The sequence below is a fragment of the Aegilops tauschii genome, chromosome 5 (assembly GCF_002575655.3).
Source record: "Aegilops tauschii subsp. strangulata cultivar AL8/78 chromosome 5, Aet v6.0, whole genome shotgun sequence".
Lineage (NCBI taxonomy): Eukaryota > Viridiplantae > Streptophyta > Magnoliopsida > Poales > Poaceae > Aegilops > Aegilops tauschii.
The window spans coordinates 207,233,161-207,254,640 of record NC_053039.3 but is presented as its reverse complement, the minus strand read 5'-3'; the positions used below and the strand labels follow the sequence as shown (position 1 = coordinate 207,254,640).

Below are 21,480 nucleotides of genomic sequence, written 5' to 3'. Positions count from 1 at the left end.
TAGACACCCGCTAGCCACCTTTATGCAAAACTAGTTGCATGATACTCGATGGAACCGGTCTCATGTACGTGGACATGTAAGGTTGGTCCGGGCCGCTTCATCCCACAATACCGCCGAATAAAAATAAGATGTTGGTGGTAAGCAGTATGACTATCACCGCCCACAACTCTTTGGGTTCTACTCGTGCATATCATCTAGGCATAAACCTGGCTCATGATGCCACTGTTGGGAATCGTTGCATGGAAAACAAAAAAAAACTACGCACACGCAATGATCTATCCATGGAGATGCATAGCAACAAAAGGGAGAGTGTGTCTACGTACCCTCGTAGACCGTAAGCGGAAGCATTTCTCAACGCGGTTGATGTAGTCGAACTTCTTCGCGTTTCAACCGATCAAGTAGCGAACGCACGGCACCTCCGCGTTCTGCACATGTTCAGCTCGGTGACGTCCCTCTCCTTCTTGATCCAGCAAGATGTCGAGGTAGTAGATGAGTTCCGTCAGCATGACGGCGTGGTGACGGTGATGGTGAAGTGATCCTCGCAGGGCTTCGCCTAAGCACTACGAAAATATGACCGTGGGTGTAAACGGTGGAGGAGGGCGCCGCACATGGCTAAACAATTGTCTTGGGTGTGCTAGGCGCCCCCCACATATATATAGGTTGGAGGGGGAGGGGAGAGGCCAGGAGGCGCCCCAAGTAGGACCGAATCCTACTCGGGCTCCTCCCTAGCCGCGCCCCCCTGCCATATATGTCGGAGGGGGAAGGAAAGAGAGGGGGGAGAGGGAAGGAAGGGGGAATCCTATTCCTCTCTTTCCTTTCCCTTTCCCTTTTTCCTTCTCCTCCTTGGCCGGACCATATGGGGGGCGCACCAGCCCCTTGTGGCTGGTGCGTTTCCCCTATTGGCCCATAAGGCCCATATCTTTTGCCGGGGGTGCTCGAAACCCCTTCCGGTGACCCGATAAGTACCCGGTACCCCACGAAACACTTCTGGCGTCCGAATACTATCGTACTATATATCAATATTTACCCCTCGACCATTTCGAGACTCCTCTTCATGTCTGTGATCTCATCTGGGACTCCGAACAACATTGGGTCACCAAATCACATAACTCATATAATACTATATCGTCATCGAACGTTAAGCGTGCGGACCCTACGGGTTCGAGAACTATGTAGACATGACCGAGACACCTCTCCGGTCAATAAACAATAGCGGAACCCGGATGCCCATATTGGCTCCTACATATTCTACGAAGATCTTTATCGGTCGAACTGTTATGACAACATATGTAATTCCCCTTGTCCATCGGTATGTTACTAGCCCGAGATTCGATCGTCGGTATCTTCATACCTAGTTCAATCTCGTTACCGGCAAGTCTCTTTACTCGTTCCGTAATACATCACCTTTTGACTAACTCCTTAGTCGTTTGCTTGCAAGCTTATGATGTGTATTACCGAGAGGGCCCAGAGATACCTCTCCGATACTCGGAGCGACAAATCCTAATCTCGATCTATGCCAACTCAGCAAACACCTTCGGAGATACCTGTAGAGCATCTTTATAATCACCCAGTTATGTTGTGATGTTTGATATCACACAAGGCATTCCTCCGGTATCCGGGAGTTGCATAATCTCATAGTCGAAGAAATATGTATTTGACATGAAGAAAGTAATAGCAATAAAACTGAATGATCATAATGCTAAGCTAACGGATGGGTCTTGTACATCACATCATTCTCCTAATGATGTGATCCCGTTATCAAATGACAACTCATGTCCATGGTTAGGAAACCTTAACCATCTTTGATCAATGAACTAGTCAAGTAGAGGCTCACTAGGGACATGGTGTTTGTTTATGTATTCACACATGTATTTAGGTTTCCGATCAATACAATTCTAGCATGAATAATAAACTTTTATCATGAATAAGGAAATATGAAATAACAACTTTTTTATTGCCTCTAGGGCATATTTCGTTCAGCTTCTCACCGCCGGACTTATGAATATCGATCACGCGGTTACCGAGGTGGATCTCAACTCCCAGTTCCTCCACCGCATCGACAAACGCCTTGACACCATCCACGTCGTTTTGGGCGACACCGTTCCCTTGCCGCCGTTCGAGACGGTGTTATCCCACCTCAAGCTTGCGGAGGAGAGCCTGGTTCAGCGCACCGTCGACGAGCCCGTCACCATCCCCTCCATCACCGATGGTTCCGCTCCTCTTGGGAACTCGTCCGGCCAGGCCGGCCCGTCGGGCACCCGCACCGGTGATTGCGGCGACTGCTCCGTCGAGTGTGGTCCCGACCGCGACGGGCATGGGCACCAGCAAGGCCGCGGCTCCGGCACTCACCAGGAGGCTGGTGACCGTGGACGCGGGCGCGGCTGTGGCCGTGGACGCGGCCGTGGTGATCAGGGGCAGCGCGGCTTCAAGAACATCTCTGCGCCCGTGCCCAATCCCTACATGGGCTTGTTCGCCCCCTACGGGATGGCACTGCCCAATCCGTGCCTCGGTTGGGTTCCTTCGAACTGTGCTGGCATGCTCGGTCCGCTTCCCGGCTCGCATGCTCAGGCCTACCAAATGCAGTTCTCGGGCTACCCTGCGCCGCCTCCTCCACAATAGCCTTCGTGGGATCACCTCGCGATGCTGCATGCCGCCTATAGCGCTCACGGTTTCCCCAACACTGGCTCTGCGCCAAATGAATGGTACCTCGACAGCGGCTCCACGTCCCACGTCACCGGCAACCCTGGTAACCTCGGCCACTCTAATTCTTCTTTAAAGTGTCATTTCTCTAGCATTGTTGTTGGCAATGGCACTCATCTTCCCATCCACTCTTCTGGACCCACCACCCTCCCTCATCACAACTTTCATCTTAGAGATGTCTTATTTTCACCACGTGTTGTTACTAGTCTCGTTTCTGTTCGTCAATTCAGCAAAGATAACTCTGGCTCAATTGAATTTTTTCCCTATGCCTTTCTTGTGAAGGATCTTCGCACCAGGAGGGTAATCATGATCTCTGCTAGCTCTAGTGACCTCTATCCTTTCTTTGGCAATAACAAGTCTTGGAGCACTGCCCTCTCCGCCACTGTCTCCACTGCGGACGTGTGGCACCGTCGTCTTAGCCACCCAAGCCCTCAAGCCATTTCGTCATTAGCCGCTCATGATTTTCTTTCTTCCTGTAATAAACTTGTGCACACTCCATGTAATGCTTGTCAACTAGGCCGCTAACCTCGTCTCCCTTTTTCTTCATCTAGTAGTCAGATGTTTGCCCCTTTTCAGTTGATCCACTGTGATTTATGGACAAGCCCCATTGTAAGTTTTTCCGGATATCAATACTATTTGATTGTGCTTGATGATTACACACATTTTTCTTGGTCCTTTCCACTCGTCACAAATTGGACACTTCCTCCACGCTGCAACACCTTTTCTCCTTCGTTCGTACCCAATACAACGTGATCATTAAAGCATTACAATGTGACAACGGCGGTGAGTTCATCAACTCCACCTTGCACACTTTCTTCTCCACCTACGGTATTTCCTACCGGTTTTCATGCCCTCACACCTCTCCTCAAAATGGTAAGGCCGAGCGCCTCGTTCGCACTACTAACGACGTTGTCCGCACTCTCCTTCTTCAAGCTAATCTCACCCCGCCCTTCTGGGTCGAAGCATTGCATACTGCCACCTACCTCCTAAACCGACATCCATCTCACACGGTTCACGGTCATACTCCCTACTACATGTTGCACGACATTCACCCCACCTACGATCATATTCGCGTCTTTGGTTGTCTTTGCTACCCCAACCTTTATGCCACAAGTGCCCACAAACTCTCTCCTCGCTCCACTCGCTGTGTTTTTCTCGGCTATCCCCTCGAGCACAAGGGTTATCGCTGTTACGATCTCGCCACTCGACGCGTCATAGTCTCATGTCACGTAATTTTCGATGAGAGCAATTTTCCGTACGAGCCTCCCACACCTTCGCCCTCACAGCAGCCTCCCACAACAAATCCGGTGCAATCCCCTTCCCCCAACTGCCAGATTCCCCCCAAACCTCGTACCCGTACTAGTCCACCCGCCTTGATGGGACGCCCCATGCACCGATGGGACACCACCATGCACGCCCATCCCGCCGCGCCAGCTGCCCCACAACCTTGGCCCACCTTCCACGCGCAGCTTGCCCACTGGCTCGCACCCGTCCATCGATTCTCCCCCGTCCCCACGCACTTGAAGGAAATATGCCCTAGAGGCAATAATAAAGTTGTTATTTTACATTTCCTTATTCACGATAAAGGTTTACTATTCATGCTAGATTTGTATTGATCGGAAACCTAAATACATGTGTGAATACATAAACAAATACCATGTCCCTAGTAAGCCTCTACTAGACTAGCTCGTTGATCAAAGATGGTTAAGGTTTCCTAACCATAGACATGTGTTGTCATTTGATAACGGGATCACATCATTAGGAGAATGATGTGATGGACAAGACCCATCCGTTAGCTTAGCATATGGACCGTTCAGTTTATTGCTATTGCTTTCTTCATGTCAAATACATATTCCTTTGACTATGAGATTATGCAACTCCCGGATACCAGAGGAATACCTTGTGTGCTATCAAACGTCACAACGTAACTGGGTGATCATAAAGATGCTCTACAGGTATCTCCGAAGGTGTTTGTTGAGTTGGCATAGATCGAGATTAGGATTTGTCACTCCGAGTATCAGAGAGGTATCTCTGGGCCCTCTCGGTAATACACATCATAGTTTGCAAGCAAATGACTAAGGAGTTAGTCATGAGGTGATGTATTACGGAACGAGTAAAGAGACTTATCGGTAATGAGATTGAACTAGGTATAGAGATACCGACGATCGAATCTCGGGCAAGTAACATACCGATGGACAAAGGGAATTACGTATGTTGTCATAACGGTTCGACCGATAAAGATCTTCATAGAATATGTAGGAGCCAATATGGGCATCCAGGTTCCACTATTGGTTATTGACAGGAGAGGTGTCTCGGTCATGTCTACATAGTTCTCGAACCCGTAGGGTCCGCACGCTTAACGTTCGTTGACGATATAGTGTTGTATGAGTTATGTGATTAGGTGACCGATTGTTGTTAGTCCCAGACGAGATCAAGGACATGACGAGGAGTCTCGAAATGGTGGAGAGGTAAAGATTGATATATAGGACGATGGTATTCGGACAGCGGAAGTGTTTCGGAGGGTACCGGGTACTTATCGGGTCACCAGAAAGGAGTTTCGGGCACCCCGGCAAAGATATGGGCCTGATGGGGCAATAGAGGGAACACACCTATATAGAGGCCGACCCTGTGAGGAGAAGGAAAGAGGGGAGGGAAAGGAAAGTGTGGAGTAGGACTCCCCCTTCCTTTCCTCTCCCCCCTCTTTCCTTCCCCCTTCTTCATACAAGGAAGGGGGGCAAGGGCAGGAGCCCTAGGGCCGGCGGCCAGCCCCTTAGGGCGTGCCCTGGCTGCCCTAGGCTGCCTCCTCTCCCCTCCCACCTATATATACACCTTCTATATTCTCCCATCCCTGAGGGAAGACCACTGCAGAAAAAAGAACTGCAAAATCCGATCCAATTTTTCGTAATCGATTAGTTACTCCAGAGAATGGGAGGCACTCTCTTCTTGCAAAATGCAGTTATGAAATCTGTAATCTAGATGATTCTGGAGGGGGCGCCACACAAGGACACAACATTGTCTCAGCCGTGTGCGGCACCCCCCGTCCACCGTTTACTCCCTCGGTCATATTTCCGTAGTGCTTAGGCGAAGCCCTGCGGAGATCACATCACCATCACCGTCACCACACCGTCGTGCTATCGGAACTGATCTACTACCTCGCCGTCTTGCTGGATCAAGAAGGCGGAGGACGTCCCCGAGTTGAACGTGTGCAGAACGCGGAGGTGCTGTGCGTTCGGTACTTGATCGGTTGGAGCGCGAAGAAGTTTGACTACATCAACCGCGTTGTCAAACGCTTCCGCTTACGGTCTACGAGGGTACGTAGACATACTCTCCCCTCGTTGCTATGCATCTCCATGGATAGATCATTGCGTCTGGGTAGAATTTTGTTGTTTTCCATGCAACGATTCGCAACAGCACTATCTCGGGATGCGCCACCACCGAGTCTGCCAAGCCCCTTGGATCGCGTGCCCACCGCGTCTGCTCCACCTGCCCGCGGATCTCCATCAGATCACGCATCTTCCAGTTCTATCCCGGACCCCATGCAATCCTCCTCTGATTCCGCACCCTCCACTCCTACGCAGCCACGCCTCCCTGCTCTGGCACTGCCGATTAAACCTCCTCACAATTCCCACAAAATGAAAACCCGGGCCAAGTCCGGTTTTTGCCAACCCAAACGCCTGTTCCTTGCCAACACCACGTCTACTTCAATCTTGCATATACCTCCCACCTACCGCTCCGCCCTCAAGGACCCAAATTGGCAACATGCAATGTATGAGGAATATGATGCTTTAATTAAGAATTTGACTTGGTCTTTGGTTCCCAAACCTGCAGGTGTCAATGTGGTAACTGGCAAGTGGATATTCTGCCATAAGTTCAACACCGACGGTACTTTGGCGCGTTATAAGGCCCGTTGAGTGGTTCGTGGCTTCACTCAACGCGAGGGTGTTGATTATGACGAGATGTTCAACCCGGCGGTCAAACCAGCCACCATTCGAGTTGTGCTCAGCATTGCCATGTCCAGCTCCTGGCCCATTCACCAACTCGACGTCAAGAATGCTTTCCTCCATGGTGACCTCAAGGAGACAGTATATTGTGCTCAGCCCGCTGGTTTTGTGGACCACTCGCACCCCGATCATGTGTGTCTCCTTCGTAAGTCTCTCTATGACTTAAAGCAAGCTCCCCGTACTTGGTTCCACATATTTCGGTCCTTCTTATTGTCCCTTGGGTTTCTCGCTTCCAAGAGCGACTCCTCACTTTTCATTCTCCACCATGGTTCTTCCATTGCCTATCTCCTCGTCTATGTGGACGATATCATCCTCACCGCGAGCACACCACATACACTCCACCACGTCATCCATGCCCTCAAACAAGAGTTCTCCATGACCGATCTAGACGAGCTTCACCATTTCTTGGGCATAAATGTCACTCCGAACACCCCCGGCCTGTTCTTGTGTCAACAACAATATGCTCTCGAAATTCTTGACCATGCCCACATGCTCAACTGCAAGCCTGTCTCCACCCCCGTCGACACACAGTCTAAACTGTCTGCTAGTGACGGTGCACTCTTGGCCAATCCCACTATATACCGCGGCCTTGCTGGAGCTCTCTAATACCTCACCCTCACTCGGCCGGATCTCTCTTATGCGGTTCAGCAAGTGTGTCTCTTCATGCATGCACCACGTGACTCACACATGCAACTCTTCAAACGTATTCTTCGATATCTCCGTGGTACCTCACACTTCGGCTTGCAGCTATACAAGTCCTCCTCGCATGATCTTGTGGCATACACGGATGCTGACTGGGCTGGATGCCCGGACACACGCAAGTCCACATCCGGATATTGCGTTTTCCTCGGGCAGAACTTGTTGTCCTGATCATCCAAATGTCAAGCGACCATGTCGCGTTCGAGTGTAGAGACTGAATATCGCGGTGTGGCAAACTGCGTCGCCGAATCGTGTTGGCTGCGACAACTGCTACATGAACTTCGGCGGCCTCCCTCTCAGGCAACAGTGGTTTATTGTGACAACATCAACGCTTCATATATTGCAACCAATCCCATCCAACATCAGTGCACGAAGCATATTGAGATTGACCTCCACTTTGTCCGCGACCGTGTGGCACTTGGTGAAGCTCGCGTCCTCCATGTCCCATCGAGTTCTCAGTTTGCGGACTTGTTCACCAAGGGCCTTCCCTTACAGGCATTCCATTAGTTTCGAGCCAGCCTCAACGTCCAACCGAATGGCGTTCCAGCTGAGGGGGGGGGGGGGGGGGGGGGGTGTGTGTGTGTGTGTGTGTGTGTTAGCATGTAATATACCTGTGTATCCTCTTGTATATGTAAACGTATTGTTTCCATGTATTTAGTATCGTGACTCACGCCCTGGCCCGCGTGCCACTTCTATCAGGCACTCAGTTACGACTCCTCTGTGTATAAGTTGTATCGGCTGTGATTGAGTCAATACAGAGCGCATTTTCATCACTCAACTTTTATAAATAAAACCATTTATAGCTTAAATATGAAAATGCATCTTATAATGATACTAATGATGTTGGCATTCTGGATGAAATGTTTTTCTCCACAAACTTGGTCAAAGTTTGCGAGGTTTGACTTAAAATGCACATTACGGAACAAGGGAGTATAAAAAAATTGGTTTAGGGGGGTTTGATAAAAAAAAACTGCTCCAACAGGTCCTCACTTAGACTCAACACTCCTTGTGCCTGATGGTGGCCACTCGTTAACATCTTTGCGGAAGCAAAGAATGATAACATCAGTTTACGCACGGGCCTCCACTTCATCTCTTGCTCTAGTGATCTTCTCCATCATCGATAATGCTCATATTGTTACAAGTATAGTAGCGTTTAAAGATAGATATAAGGAGTTAGAGATAGATAACGTAATTTTTGTTTGGAAGGGCAAAATGCAGTATTATATACACGCATGATCCACAATAAATACACACACACGCACGCACACACAATTCTATGTATGGCCCAGTTGCACACACAGCTGTATTATGTGTGTAGGATCCCTAATAAATCAATGCTTTTGACAGCAGTTAACCAAGTGTGTATGACCAGCAAGCAGATGTTTCAAACACACACACCCACTCTCTGAACCTGCAAATGCAACACGTGATCTGATTTCATGGTGCGTGCGCTGCAAGCAGTAGAGTCTACACCTCATCTCCTGGCGCGTAACCTAGAGCGAGTGAAGATGCCTGACCTTCTCGATCGCCTCCTTGATCCTCCGCGTCGGCTCCTCGTACAACATTGCCGGGTCGTCGAACTGAGCAGCGAGGCTGGGCTCGTCGAGAAACGCGCGGAAGGTGTCAGCCACAGAGCTGGAGAGCGACTGCAGGTTGTAACCACCTTCCAGGAAGAAGACGCAGCGGCCGCTGCACAGCTCCCTGGCCAGCTGCTTGATGCTCGACGCCAGCATGTAGAACGTGCCCGTCGTGAACTGCAGACCCGCTAGAGGGTCCAGCGCGTGTGCGTCGTAGCTGATAGAAGGGTGGGTGGAGTCAACTTCGTGTGTTTGTGGAACATCAATAGTTTAGATACAATAATACTATGAACAATTTTCATTGTCTACATGATTGAGATTCAGAATGAGAAGCCACCGTGTATTTGAACAACTCCAGAGAATCTTAACTTTCCTTTTTGGCATGTTTCTGTTCTCAAGATAATAATGTGGTTCTGAGGAACTCACCCAGCTGAAACGAGGATGATATCGGGCTTGAACCGCTGCGCAGATGGAGCAATGACCTCATCAAAGGCGCACCTCATTGAGTAGTCACCTGAGCCACCGGGCAATGGCAGGTTCAGCGTTGTTCCTTCGCCACTGCCCTGACCAATTAGATTCATCTTACCAGTACCGGGATAGCTTCCTAGCTACATACACCAAATCCAGAAAAGAAAATGACTATCATGGTAATGGTAAAATAAGTCAGCAGTGAGTATGTAAGGTGATAGTCTGATAGACCTGGTGGGTTGAGAGGAAGAAGATGTCTGGATCGTCATAAAAGGCATCACATGTGCCATTGCCATGGTGAACATCAAAATCTATTATCATTACTCGCTTCAATCCATGTTGACACTGAGCGTACCGAGCTGCAACTGCAATGTTCCCAAAGACGCAAAAGCCCATGGGACCTTCAGGAACAGCATGGTGTCCGGGTGGCCTTATTAGCGCAAATCCAAGAGGTGGACTTAGGCCCAGCTTTGATGCTGCAACCTAGGAAAACATACAACATTTCTTGGCAAACGAGCACTGCAAAGGAAAATTTACTAAATCATGAAATAAGAAACACGCTGAAACCACCGAGGAAATCAACTGGAAGAAAATTAGTTACCACTGAATCAACCAATGTAATTCCAGCACCAGCTGAAAGAAGTGATTCTGCGAAAGTCTACATAAACAACGAAGTTACTTAGAGAAAGAAAAGGAATATCTAAATTTTGATGAGTACAATTGTACTCCCTCCGTCTTATATTATGGGACAGAGGGAGTACATAATATCAGTTAAGCAAGTAAAAGTATGAACTATCCGCCGAGTTAAAAGAAAATTAAGAACTATTCTCCTGGCCAAAGGAAAGTATGAACTATGAAATTACTTAGAGAAAGAGAAGGAATATCTAAATGTTGATGAGAACAATTGTACATAATTCAATTAAGGAAGTAAAGTACGAACTATCCGCCGGGTCAAAGAAAACTAAGAACTCTCTCCTGGCCAAAGGAAAGTATGAACTATCCTCCTAGTCAAAGAATGCACGAACTATCTTTGAGAAATAATTCAAATAATCTTATCATAAGAAGTCATCCTCTTATTAACACTGCACACAACAATATCATCTTGGACTTCCTCTATCATAAGTAAGACTAATAATTTCACTATCTGTTCCATTTTGTTTATAAAAAAGGGGCACAAAATGCTCCATCGCATAAGCGAAATTCTGCTCATTTCAATAGATTAAATAATGTATTTGTTACATTGTTTAAACAATGGTTTGTCCTAATGTTCCTTTCAACTTGCACTGAGAGATTGAGAGGTGCCAGAATAGTTCTGATGATAGGAGCTGGGATCCTACCAGGTCTAGCTCGTAGGTTGTAGGGGTGGAAGGGAGGGTGGCGAGGAGCTGGGCGCGAGCGGCGGCACGACGGCGCCGTGGTCGCGCGGAGGAGGGAGTGGCGCAGGGGGCGGCTAGGGTTAGGGTTCCGACTCCTGAAGGGAGCCGGGCAATAGTTATGACTTATTGCTTAATTCCAAAACGTGGCCTTACAAGAGTTTATATAATCCTCGATGAGCTAATAAAAATAAAGATAAGTTGGGCCAAGCCCCTAATTAGACGCGCCATTGGGCCTCCTCCGGCTATAAGTGACGCCGGTCATAACATCTCTCCCCGCCTGCGCAAACAGCTCGTCCTCGAGCTGGAAGTCTGGAAAATGCTGACGGAACTCCTCGAGCTGCTCCCAAGTGGCGTCCTCCTCCGGAAGGCCTTGCCACTGGATCAACAAATGCCACACTCCGCGGCGCTGCTGGGCCTTCAACACCTTTGTTGGACCCGGAAGAAGATGTCCATCAGAGGTTGGAGGAAGCGCCGGCGTGGCCGTCCGCGGATCCCCGCGGAAAGGCTTCAGCAAGCCCACATGGAAGACGTCGTGGATGCGCGCGCCCGGCGGAAGCTGAAGGCGGTATGCGACCTTGCCGATGCGTTCCAACACGGAAAACGGTCCTGCGTAGCGAGGGCCCAGCTTGCGCTTAGCGCGCGGATCCAGTGACTGCGTGGAGCGGTGAAGGAGGCGCAGCCACACCCAGTCGCGCACCGCAAACTCCGCCTCGCGGTGGTGGACGTCGTAGTACTTCTTGGACAGCTGCTGGGCCTGGAGAAGACGCTGGCGCACCTCGACAAGGATCTCATCCCTGCCCGCGGAGAAGGTCGCCAGCCGACTCTGTCCGGGCCATCCCGGGGTCAACCGGCAGGATGGGCGGTGGAGGCCGGCCGTAGACCACCTCAAAAGGTGTGGCGCGCAGGGCGGAATGGTAGGAGGTGTTGTAGCAGTACTCCGCCCAAGCGAGCCAGTCCACCCAAGCACGGGGACGATCACGTGTAACACAACGCAAATACATAGCAATCACCTTGTTGACCACCTCAGATTGTCCGTCCGTCTGGGGGTGGAAGGCCGTACTCGGGCGCAGTTTCACGCCCGCCATCCGGAAGAGATCGCGCCAGACATGACCAGTGAACACCGGGTCACGGTCGCTGACGATCGAAGAGAGGAACCCGTGGAGGCGGACGATGCCGTCGAAGAAGGCACGCGCCATGGAGGCGGCGGTGTAGGGATGGCCGAGCGCAATGAAGTGTGCATACTTGGAGAAGCAGTCGACCACCGTATGGATGACGGACTTGCCGCCCACCTTGGGGAGGCCCTCGATGAAGTCCATGGAAATGTCGTCCCAGACCTGAGAGGGCACCTTCAGGGGCTGTAGCAGCCCCGCCGGCCGCAGCGTCTCCGTCTTGTTGCGCTGGCACGTCATGCAAGACCGCACCTAGTCTCGCACCAGCTCCCGATCGCCGGGGATGTAGAAATCTGCTCGGAGACGGTGAAGGGTCTTCTGCACGTCCTCGTGACCGGCCGAATGGGCCAGCAACAGGGCCTGGTGACGGAGGTCGCCGTGATCCGGCACGAAGAGCCGGCGCCCGTGCAGGAGCAGGCCATCAGCGATGCGCCACGGCTCCTCCAGGTCGCCGGCGTCGAGGCGCTACCGAAGGAGCTGCGCATCCGGAGCGCTCGCGGTGGCCCGACGGATGTCGTCGATGAGGGCGAAGGAGGACCCCGAGTGAATGCAGAGGCCCGCCCCTGCGGGCTCGATGGTGTCGGTGTCGTGGTTGGCGTCACGGCGGGACAGTGCGTCGGCCACGGTGTTGAGGCGGACCGGACGGTACTCGACGGTGAAGTCGAAGCCAAAGAGCTTGTTGATCCACTGATGCTGCGGCACGGTGGAGAGGCACTGGTCCAGCAAGAACTTGAGGCTGTAGTAATCCGTGCGAATACGGAACGGCCGCCCCCAAAGATACGGCCGCCAGTGACGCACAGCCTGCACCAAGCCGATAAGCTCCCTCTCATAGGCCGCGAGCTTGTGATGGCGCGCGGCGAAAGGCCTGCTGAAGAACGCAAGCGGCCCATCGCCCTGATGGAGGACGGTGCCAAACCCCGCGTCCGAGGCGTCGCAGTCCACCAAGAACAGCTTGTCGAAGTCAGGCATCTGGAGGACCGGCCCCGTCGTGAGAGCCTGCTTGAGGGTCTGGAACGCCTCGGTCGCCTCCGTATCCCAGGTGAAGGCGTCGCGGCACAGTAGGCGCGTAAGTGGGGCTGCGATGAGGCCGAACTCCCGGATGAATTTCCGGTAGTATCCAGCGAGGCCCAAGAAGCCGCGGAGGGCCCGCGGCGAGTGCGGCGTTGGCCAAGCCGCGACCTTGTCGGCATCCATAGCGACGTCCTCCGCCGAGATGACGTGGCCGAGATAGGCGACGGATGTCGTGCCGAACGAGCACTTCGAGCGCTTGAGGTGCAGATGGTGCGCGCGAAGCTCGTTGAAGACGATGGCCAAGTGCTGCAGGTGCTCCGGCCACGATGAGCTGTAGATAATAATGTCATCAAAGAAAACAAGCACAAACCGGCGCAGGTAGGGGCGGAGCACATCGTTCATCAACTCCTGGAATGTCGCCGGGGCATTGGAGAGGCCAAAGGACATCACCAAGAACTCGAAGTGGCCATGATGAGTGCGGAAGGCCGTCTCCGCGACATCGTCCGGGTGCATCCGCACCTGGTGATATCCCGAACGGAGGTCGAGCTTGGTGAAGAAGCGTGCCCCGTGTAGCTCGTCCAAGAGTTCATCCACGATGGGATATGAAACTTGTCCTTGGACGTCTTGGCATGCAGAAACGCCACGAACCGTCGGCCTTGCGCACAAGGAGCACCGGCGCGGAAAATGGTGACGTCGAGATCCAGATGATGCCATGGGTGAGCATGACCGCACACTGCCGCTCCAGCTCGTCCTTCTGCAGCTGGGGGTAGCGGTACGGTCACACGGCGACAGGAGCGGTGTCCGGCAGCAGGTGGATACGGTGGTCGTAGGGCCGGACTGGTGGCAGGCCCTGCGGCTCGTTGAAGAGGTCACTGTGCTGCTGCAACAGGCTAGCCAACAGGGGATGCTCAGCGTCGACGGCGCCGCCGTCAACTGGGGCTGAGGAGCCGCCGGGGAGGCGCCGCCCACGCCCTCCCACCGCACGCGGCGACCCAGGCGCCAGAAGATCATCGTCATGGCGTCGAAATCCCAGGGGATGGGACCCAAAGTCCGCAAGAAGTCGACGCCGATGATGAAGTCGAAGCGGCCCAAGTCGATGCCGACGCAGGTGACGGTAAACTGCTCGGCGCCGAAGATGATGGGGACATGCCTAGCAATACCCTGGCAGTGGAGACGGTCACCGTTGGCTACGGTAATGCGTAACTGCTCCCCGCCGGTCGGCTGCAGCGCCAGGCGGCGCATGGTGGCCCCTGGCAGGAAGTTGTGGGTGGAGCCCGTGTCCAGGAGTGCGAGGAACCGCTCGCCGTTGATCGTTACCGGCAGCAGCATAGTCTTCTCCGTCCGGATGCCCGCGAGTGCATGGAGGGAGAAGACGAGGGCGTTCGCCTAGTCCGGCCCCGAAGGAACCTCATCGGCCAATGGAAGGGCCGGGTCGCCCAGCCCAGCGGCGGCGGCGGCCTCCTCAATGTAGTCTGCGGCCTCCAAGTAGAACAGGCGCGGGCAAACATGGCCCGGAGCGTAGGGCTCGTCGCAGTTGTAGCACAGCCGCTGACGACGGCGCTCGAGCTGCTTGGCCGGGGTGAGCCGTCGGAACGTCGCGGCCGGAGCGTTGGGCGCTGCGGGGGCCTGGGCCGGACGCCTCGGCGCTGGTGGCGTCGGTGGCGGCCGGGCGGGCTGTCGGGCGCCCCGGGACGGTGACGCCTGCTGCATGGCCACCACGTGACGCTCGAAGGCGCCGACATAGTACATGGCCGTCGGGAGGTCCTGTGGTCCCCGCATCTTCACGTCCACGCGGATATGATCCGGCAAACCGCCAACGAAGAGCTCGGCCCGCTGGCGAGCCGTCACGCCGGGCGCGTGGCACGCCAGGGCCTGGAAGCGGTCGGCGGAGTCCTGCACCGTGGAGGTGAAGGGTAGGTGCCCAAGCTCCGCCAGCCGGCTCCCGCGTATCGGCGGCCCGAAGCGTAAGAGGCAAAGCTCGCGGAAACGCTCCCATGGGGGCATGCCGCCCTTGTCCTGCTCGAGGGTGTAATACCATGTCTGTGCGGCGCCTTGGAGGTGATAGGAGGCGATCCAGGTGCGGTCGGACGCGAGCAAAGTCCTGCACCATGGAGGTGGAGGGTAGGCGCCCAAGCTCCGCCAGCCGGCTCCCGCGTATCGGCGGCCCGAAGCGTAAGAGACAAAGCTCGCGGAAACGCTCCCATGGGGGCATGCCGCCCTCGTCCTGCTCGAGGGCGTAATACCATGTCTGTGCGGCGCCTTGGAGATGATAGGAGGCGATCCAGGTGCGGTCGGACGCGAGCGTGCGTTGCCCCCTGAAAAACTGGTCGCGCTGATTGAGCCAGTTCAGGGGGTCCACGGTGCCGTCGTAGGTGGCGAACTCAAGCTTGGAGAAACGCGGCGGTGTCTGGCCGTGGATGACGGAGGGGTACACCTCATCGATGCGGAGTAGCGAGGACAACGGCGCCGAGTAGGTGGGCATCAGCGGGCCACCTTGGAACAGGGGACCGTCGGCGCCGCCGTAGGGGTCGATGGAGCCCGAGGGCCCGCCGAACTGGATGGCCGAGGACGGCACCGGCAGGGGCGGCACGTGCGGCTGTCCGGAGGCCGTCGTGTAGACCGGCTCAAGGGACCCGGCGAGCCAGGCCGGCAACGGTGATGGCGATGGAGGGAACCGGACCTGGTGGATGGGCACCCCCTGAGCCGTCGTTGGGACGCCCTAGGTCGAGGATGACGGCGGCGGCGGCTGCAGCTACAGCTGCTGGTGCAGCAGCGCCATGGTGGGAGCAACGTGGGGATGTTGCTGCTGCTGCATGGTGGAGGCACCGACGTGCGCCGCGGGTGGCGGCTGCCACGGCGGCTACTGCGCGGCGGGGGTGAAGGGGGTCGCCGAGGGGGGCGGCTGCCACGGTGGCAACTACGGCAGCAGCGGCGCGGTGACGAAGGGCCCCGGCGGCTGCGGCCCATAGGGGCTTGCGAGGAAGGTACGTATGCCCGCGACCGCCTGGGTGTGGTCCCAGAGGGCAGTCGTCATCTCCTCCGGAGTGAAGACGGCGGGGACGGCAATCGGCGGCGTCCAGGCGGCGGAGGACATTGGGCCCGACAAGGACGCCGCCCCAGCCGTGGAGGTGGTCGGCGGCGGCGGAAGGGTGGTGGTGGGAAGAGGTGTAGACATGACCGATCCCGAGACAGCTGACACCAGATTGATAGGAGCTGGGATCCTACCAGGTCTAACTTGTAGGTTGTAGGGGTGGAAGGGAGGGTGGCGAGGAGCTGGGCGCGAGCGGTGGCGCGACGGCGCCGTGGTCGCGCGGAGGTGGTCGCGCGGAGGAGGAGGGAGTGGCGCAGGAGGCGGCTACTTATTGCTTAATTCCAAAACGTGGCCTTACAGGAGTTTATATAATCCTCAATGAGCTAATAAAAATAAAGATAAGTTGGGCCAAGCCCCTAACTAGACGCGCCATTGGGCCTCCTCCGGCTATAAGTGACGCCAGTCATAACATCTGAGCTGCTAGGTGACATGTTTACAGGCAGCAAGCTATGCAGCTCTACCTAACATTCACAGCATGAATATCAAGACCTCAACTAATCACCAGGTCACTAGATAATACATTTTTTTTCCTTTTTTTTAAGGCAAGACCAAAATTTCTCTTGATTTGATAGGAATGAATCATACCATCAGTATAAGAGCACTGAAAATAGAAGGTTTATAAGTACAGCCTCTGGCAGTGCATTCATGAAACAGTAAAGTGCACAGAAGACTGCCTCTGAAAGGCTTAGAAAAAAGAAAAAGAATTAAGAAAGTGCATAGAGCATTACAGTCTGTGTAGCATATGTTGGTCCAGTTCCTTCGATGAATATCAAACCTTCATCCAAAGCCTTACTCATAGCCTGCAATAGTGACCTCTTTAAAGCTGTTTTTTTATAGTCGATTTGATATATTTTCAACTAACAAGATTTTAATTTTTTATTAAGTTGGGAAAAGGTAATGCAGATCAGAAGCAATTGCTATGAATTCTTCTTTTTCTTCTCTGCAAAGTAGGACTACGACAACAACAAAAACGCTTGATGGCAATTACCTTTTCAAGTCCAGTGATGTATGTTCTTGAATGAACTCGTGCAACATCATCAAGTGAAGCAGGGTAGAAATTTTGGATTTCAAGAACCTGTGAACCCCGATGCTGGATACAAAAAAAAAATACAAGCTCATGTTAGAACATTGATTTTTTCAGTGAGATGCGATGCAGTACAGATGAGGATATGAGAAAGAAATATGCAAAACTTATCAAGATTTAACTGAAAACACTTACATGTACTCCCTCCGTTCTATTATGGACAAGTGACAACTAATATGGAACGGAGGGAGTATCTTTTTCTTTGTTTACCTATCTCTATAGTCGATTTTTAGCATGCAAGGACATGCAACTGCATACTTTTGGAAAAAAATAGAGCGTACCACTTTTAACTGAAGTCTATGCACAGATAAATTTAAAAGACAAGGGGAAAATACATCTGTTAAAAACTTATAAATATAATATTACAAAAGGTATAAGAAGGCGAAGTTTTTTTTTGTTGCTTACATACCTTTGGTGTAAGCTCCAATTTTTCGAGAGCATCAACTATTGCTGGCACTCTTTTGTTTGATTCTGGATGTGCTTCCTAAATACCATTATACTGGATATATTAGGATATAAATCAGACAATACAATTTGACATGTCATGATTATGCTACGATGTACCATTTATTTCACATTATTTACACTTTGGAGTTTGGACACACAACTTACACAATATGATTTGATACCAGGATGTCCCTAAGCAAGGATTGTATATAATATAGCTCGACAGTAACTTATTCTCTTACCAGATTGAAGTAGCAAAACATAGTTGGATTAGGAGCCCAATCGACAAACAATTGATAGGATATCTTTTGCATTCTAAATGCTATAACCTTTATTCCCCTCAGTTTGATCAAAATTTCGCACCTCAAATCACCCAGCATCTACATATATATAATACTTGTGACGTGGATGTGAAAGCAGCAAAGCATTTGAGATGGCTTACCTTGTTATGACCCATGGCAGGAGATGCACAATAGAGGATGCGAGCATCACGAAGCAAACTATCCGGCAAAGGCGAATCCTTTGGAGCACCATTTGCATGTGAGACAGAAGCTCCACCGTGACTCGTCGCACACTGCGCAGACCGACCCCCATTCAGGTTCTGCTTTCTCCCGGTGGTTTGTAAGCTGCTCCAGGTTAGGGAATGATGTGTTCCATAGACCCGGTACTGTCTGAGCAAAGGAAACACTGTTCCTGAGAGAAGTGGCAGGCAGTTGTCTAAATATGTTATAGAGGTCAGGTTACTGCCATACACGTATAAACAGAAAACAGACTTAGATGGGCATCCAAAGGATACCAAGAACTCTGGTAAACTGGGGACCTAGTTACGGCTGGGCATTTACACAAGCAGGTGGTGGGCAAGTGGCATCTACTAGTGGAAGCATGAATCGGCAAGCGATGAAGCAAGTGGATCTACCGTCCTACCTCCAAGAATCGGTAGGGATGGTGGTATCCGTAGAAGCTCCATCACCTCAGTCGAAGCTCTCTCTCTCTCTCACTCACTCTCCTCTTATCCTCCCTCGGTTGAACAAGAGGAGCCGGAAAACCTCTTCCTCTCGCTAGTCGCCTCGGCATCGCCAGTTCGCCACTACCTCTCTGGGTCTCGGCTGGCCACACAAGACACAACAACGGAGCGCGGGATGGGCCAGTCAGAGCCCAAAACTCTCACTCACTCTGGGCCGGGCCAACCAGCGGCTCGGCTACAAAATCACCGTCTGTCGTCTTTCAATTGATTCTTTGACTATGTCTAAAAAACAATTGATTCTTTGACTTGTTGGTTCGATTTCCTCTTCTCAAAGGAACCCCCAACACCGTCGTCGGAGCAGCGGCGGCAGCAAGAGGAGGAGCGAGATGGCGCAGCCCAGCAAGGAGCCGTGCAAGAAGGAGGCGTGCGACATCCAGGCCTGCCTCTCCAAGAACCTCTTCGATTCCAAGAAGTACGGCCCCGTCCTCTCTCCTTCTCTTGGCTCTTGCGCTTGCTGAAAGGGATTCATGCATAATTCTGGATAGTAACTGGGGGGTTGGGGAATTCGAGCCCGACGCTTGGACATGTCCTGGGATTGGGATTGGGGAGACCTAGGCAGGCATTGGAGCTGGATCTAGGAAGAATTGGGATTTAGGAGCCATCATGACCTCATGACACGGTGGACTTCCTACATATATTTTTTTATTTATTTGCTCTGATAGCGTGAGCATGTTTAGTTGGGTCTTGTTGTGGCACTCCATGTTTAGTTTTGGGTGCTTATTGCGTATCAGCATATGACCATTGCTAGACAGCATTATCGATATTTCCTGTTTTATATGCTGGTGTTTTGATTGCATCACCTATTAATTCATCATAAGAAATTTTCGTTTCTTGGAGATTTTTCATAAGAATACGGGCACTACTTCTCCCTTGTTAACACCCAAGCTCAAATAATGCTGCTCCAAGCAGCATTGTGGCACCACCTCCTCCAGCCCATGCTCCAAGGGCGGATGAGGCGAAGATGCCCAAGTTGTCAGAAGAACCCATTACCAATTAGGAGTGCTAATCATGTTTGCTTTTTAATAGGTGTTTGAAAGTTATTCAGTCACTACAATCTTGTTGTGAGCAATGCGAGTACAAATCAACACATTGTGGTTCTTTGTCGGGCTTGCTCAAAAACATTTCAAAGTGATGTAATAAGACTATCACTCAATAAAGGTAAGATTTATCTTTACAGTTACAAAATTTGTTCAAATTCTGCAGTTCACAAATTCCATCTATGTTTCTATATCAGCACTAGGAAGCTAGAAATTCTAAATAGAAGTCGGAATCGTGTGGTTGAGGTTTCTATCTGAAGAAGTTTATCATTAGCCCGCTTACAGAAAAAGAAAGATTTTATGTTTATGTTTATGTGTACATTAGTTACCTGTTAGATGGTGCTGCATTGTGAATCTCTACTTTGGTTACAATGACATCCTTTTTCGAATGTCTATTTTGGTTACAAGGAGATGCTTTGTTTTTCTATCACTGTGTACTTTGGTATGTGATAAATCTATCAAGACCAGGCACAGACTAAAAATATAATTTATCATCTATGTATCTCCAGGTGTAAACATTAGCTTGTCTTCTTTGGCATCTCATTACAGGTCTGTATAGATATCCTTGAGAAACCAAAGATTGTAGATATATTTGTGGATGAACTATAAGAACGCACTAAAAAGAAATAGAACTTGAGGAAAATATGATACTTTCAAGACTGATGGAAGTGTAAGTGCAATTAACATAACTAAATTGCAGCGTGAAACCAGCACATGGTCAGATTCGGCAAGCAGAATCAACCTCTTATTATCATTGTGGTTTGAGACTGTAGATAAGCACCATAACAACTTGACCATAGATTCCGTGGGCTAGCCATTATGTTATATACAAAATTGTGTGCTGATTATGCTACTGACATACTGTTTTCTGTTTCATTTGAAGGTTGAATAAAAAAATGTAATCTAGTTGACAGAGGATGTTTGTCTTTGCAGGTAATTTTAGGTTTGCTTGGGAGTTAATCAGGATATCAGTTTCTCTAATCCATCATGGTACAGTATATGTAGATACTGAAGTTTACTTTACTTAGTGGATCCTGTTGACTCCGGCCTATCATATTTGGTTTCAATATGGGTGCTATGATATGATGAAAGGAAGTCACATGCCCGTCTATTTGATTGCTTAATTATTATTATTTTCCCTACTTGCAGTATGACTGGGAAAAATAATAATGCGCCATCCTCAACCTGCAGAAAGGTGATGTGGTTGCTAGTTGTTCGGTGCTGAGTTTGTCAACATATTTTTTTAAGAGGGATACTGATATTGCCGTATACCTGTATCATCCTTTGTATTTCTTATGCTCATGTGCAGATGTAATTCAAGAAAATAAGTGAACCCTGGCCTTGTTGTACACCAATCTGCATTTATGATATGGGAAGTGTTTTTGAATTGCATTAGTGTTCACCCTGCCTGTTCTACGGTAAAAAAAAATCAACTTTGTATGAACACGATGCACAGAAATAAGGTCAACTGATACTGTAATAGTTAGTTAGCTCCCTCTTTCTACAAGCTAGTGTGCAATTAGGGTGTTGGATATGATTCCAGTCAGCAGTTAATCTGCCAGATCATATGATGTCATTATCCTGTTGCTTAGCATTTGTGGCTAGTGTCAGGTTATTTGTGATTTGATTATGGTATTACTCTCGTTGGTGAATTCGGTGCTCTGTCATGACTAACTACCTTAGCTTGTAGAATAGAATCTTATCTTGTGTGATGCAATACCTACCAAGCAAGTGCAGATTGGTATGCATTGCAAATGACCTCAAGCTGACATGTGCATTACATTCTGCACAACTGT

General features: G+C 50.9%; 2 protein-coding genes across 5 annotated transcripts; one reads left to right on the top strand and one right to left on the bottom strand.

The window, feature by feature from the left end:
* Nucleotides 1-8,592: 8,592 nt before the first annotated feature.
* On the bottom strand, nt 8,593-18,762 carry LOC109734498 (histone deacetylase 10, chloroplastic). 2 transcript variants are annotated; one of them, XM_020293706.3, is made up of 9 exons: nt 18,548-18,762; nt 18,066-18,316; nt 17,586-17,660; nt 17,081-17,182; nt 16,821-16,892; nt 10,047-10,103; nt 9,677-9,928; nt 9,404-9,585; nt 8,593-9,194 (listed from the first exon to the last, which is right to left on the bottom strand). In XM_020293706.3, exons 1-9 carry the CDS (start codon nt 18,588-18,590, stop codon nt 8,894-8,896), a joined length of 1,335 nt encoding a protein of 444 aa, XP_020149295.1. In that variant the 5' UTR covers nt 18,591-18,762; the 3' UTR covers nt 8,593-8,893. The 2 variants fall into 2 exon arrangements, with proteins under 2 accessions (XP_020149295.1, XP_020149299.1); XM_020293710.3 differs by having other exon boundaries at nt 18,066-18,310; nt 18,548-18,725.
* Nucleotides 18,745-21,071, top strand: LOC109734512 (uncharacterized). 3 transcript variants are annotated; one of them, XR_002225873.4, is made up of 5 exons: nt 18,745-19,059; nt 19,674-19,805; nt 20,618-20,674; nt 20,834-20,879; nt 20,994-21,071. XR_002225873.4 is itself a non-coding variant. In XM_020293726.4 (3 exons), the coding sequence occupies exons 1-2, from the start codon at nt 18,974-18,976 to the stop codon at nt 19,777-19,779; spliced, it is 192 nt and encodes a 63-aa protein (XP_020149315.1). In that variant the 5' UTR covers nt 18,745-18,973; the 3' UTR covers nt 19,780-19,805; nt 20,834-21,071. The 3 variants fall into 3 exon arrangements, 1 of the variants encoding a protein (XP_020149315.1); XR_002225874.4 differs by lacking the exon at nt 20,618-20,674; XM_020293726.4 differs by lacking the exon at nt 20,618-20,674 and having other exon boundaries at nt 20,834-21,071.
* The last annotated feature ends 409 nt before the right edge of the window (nt 21,072-21,480 follow it).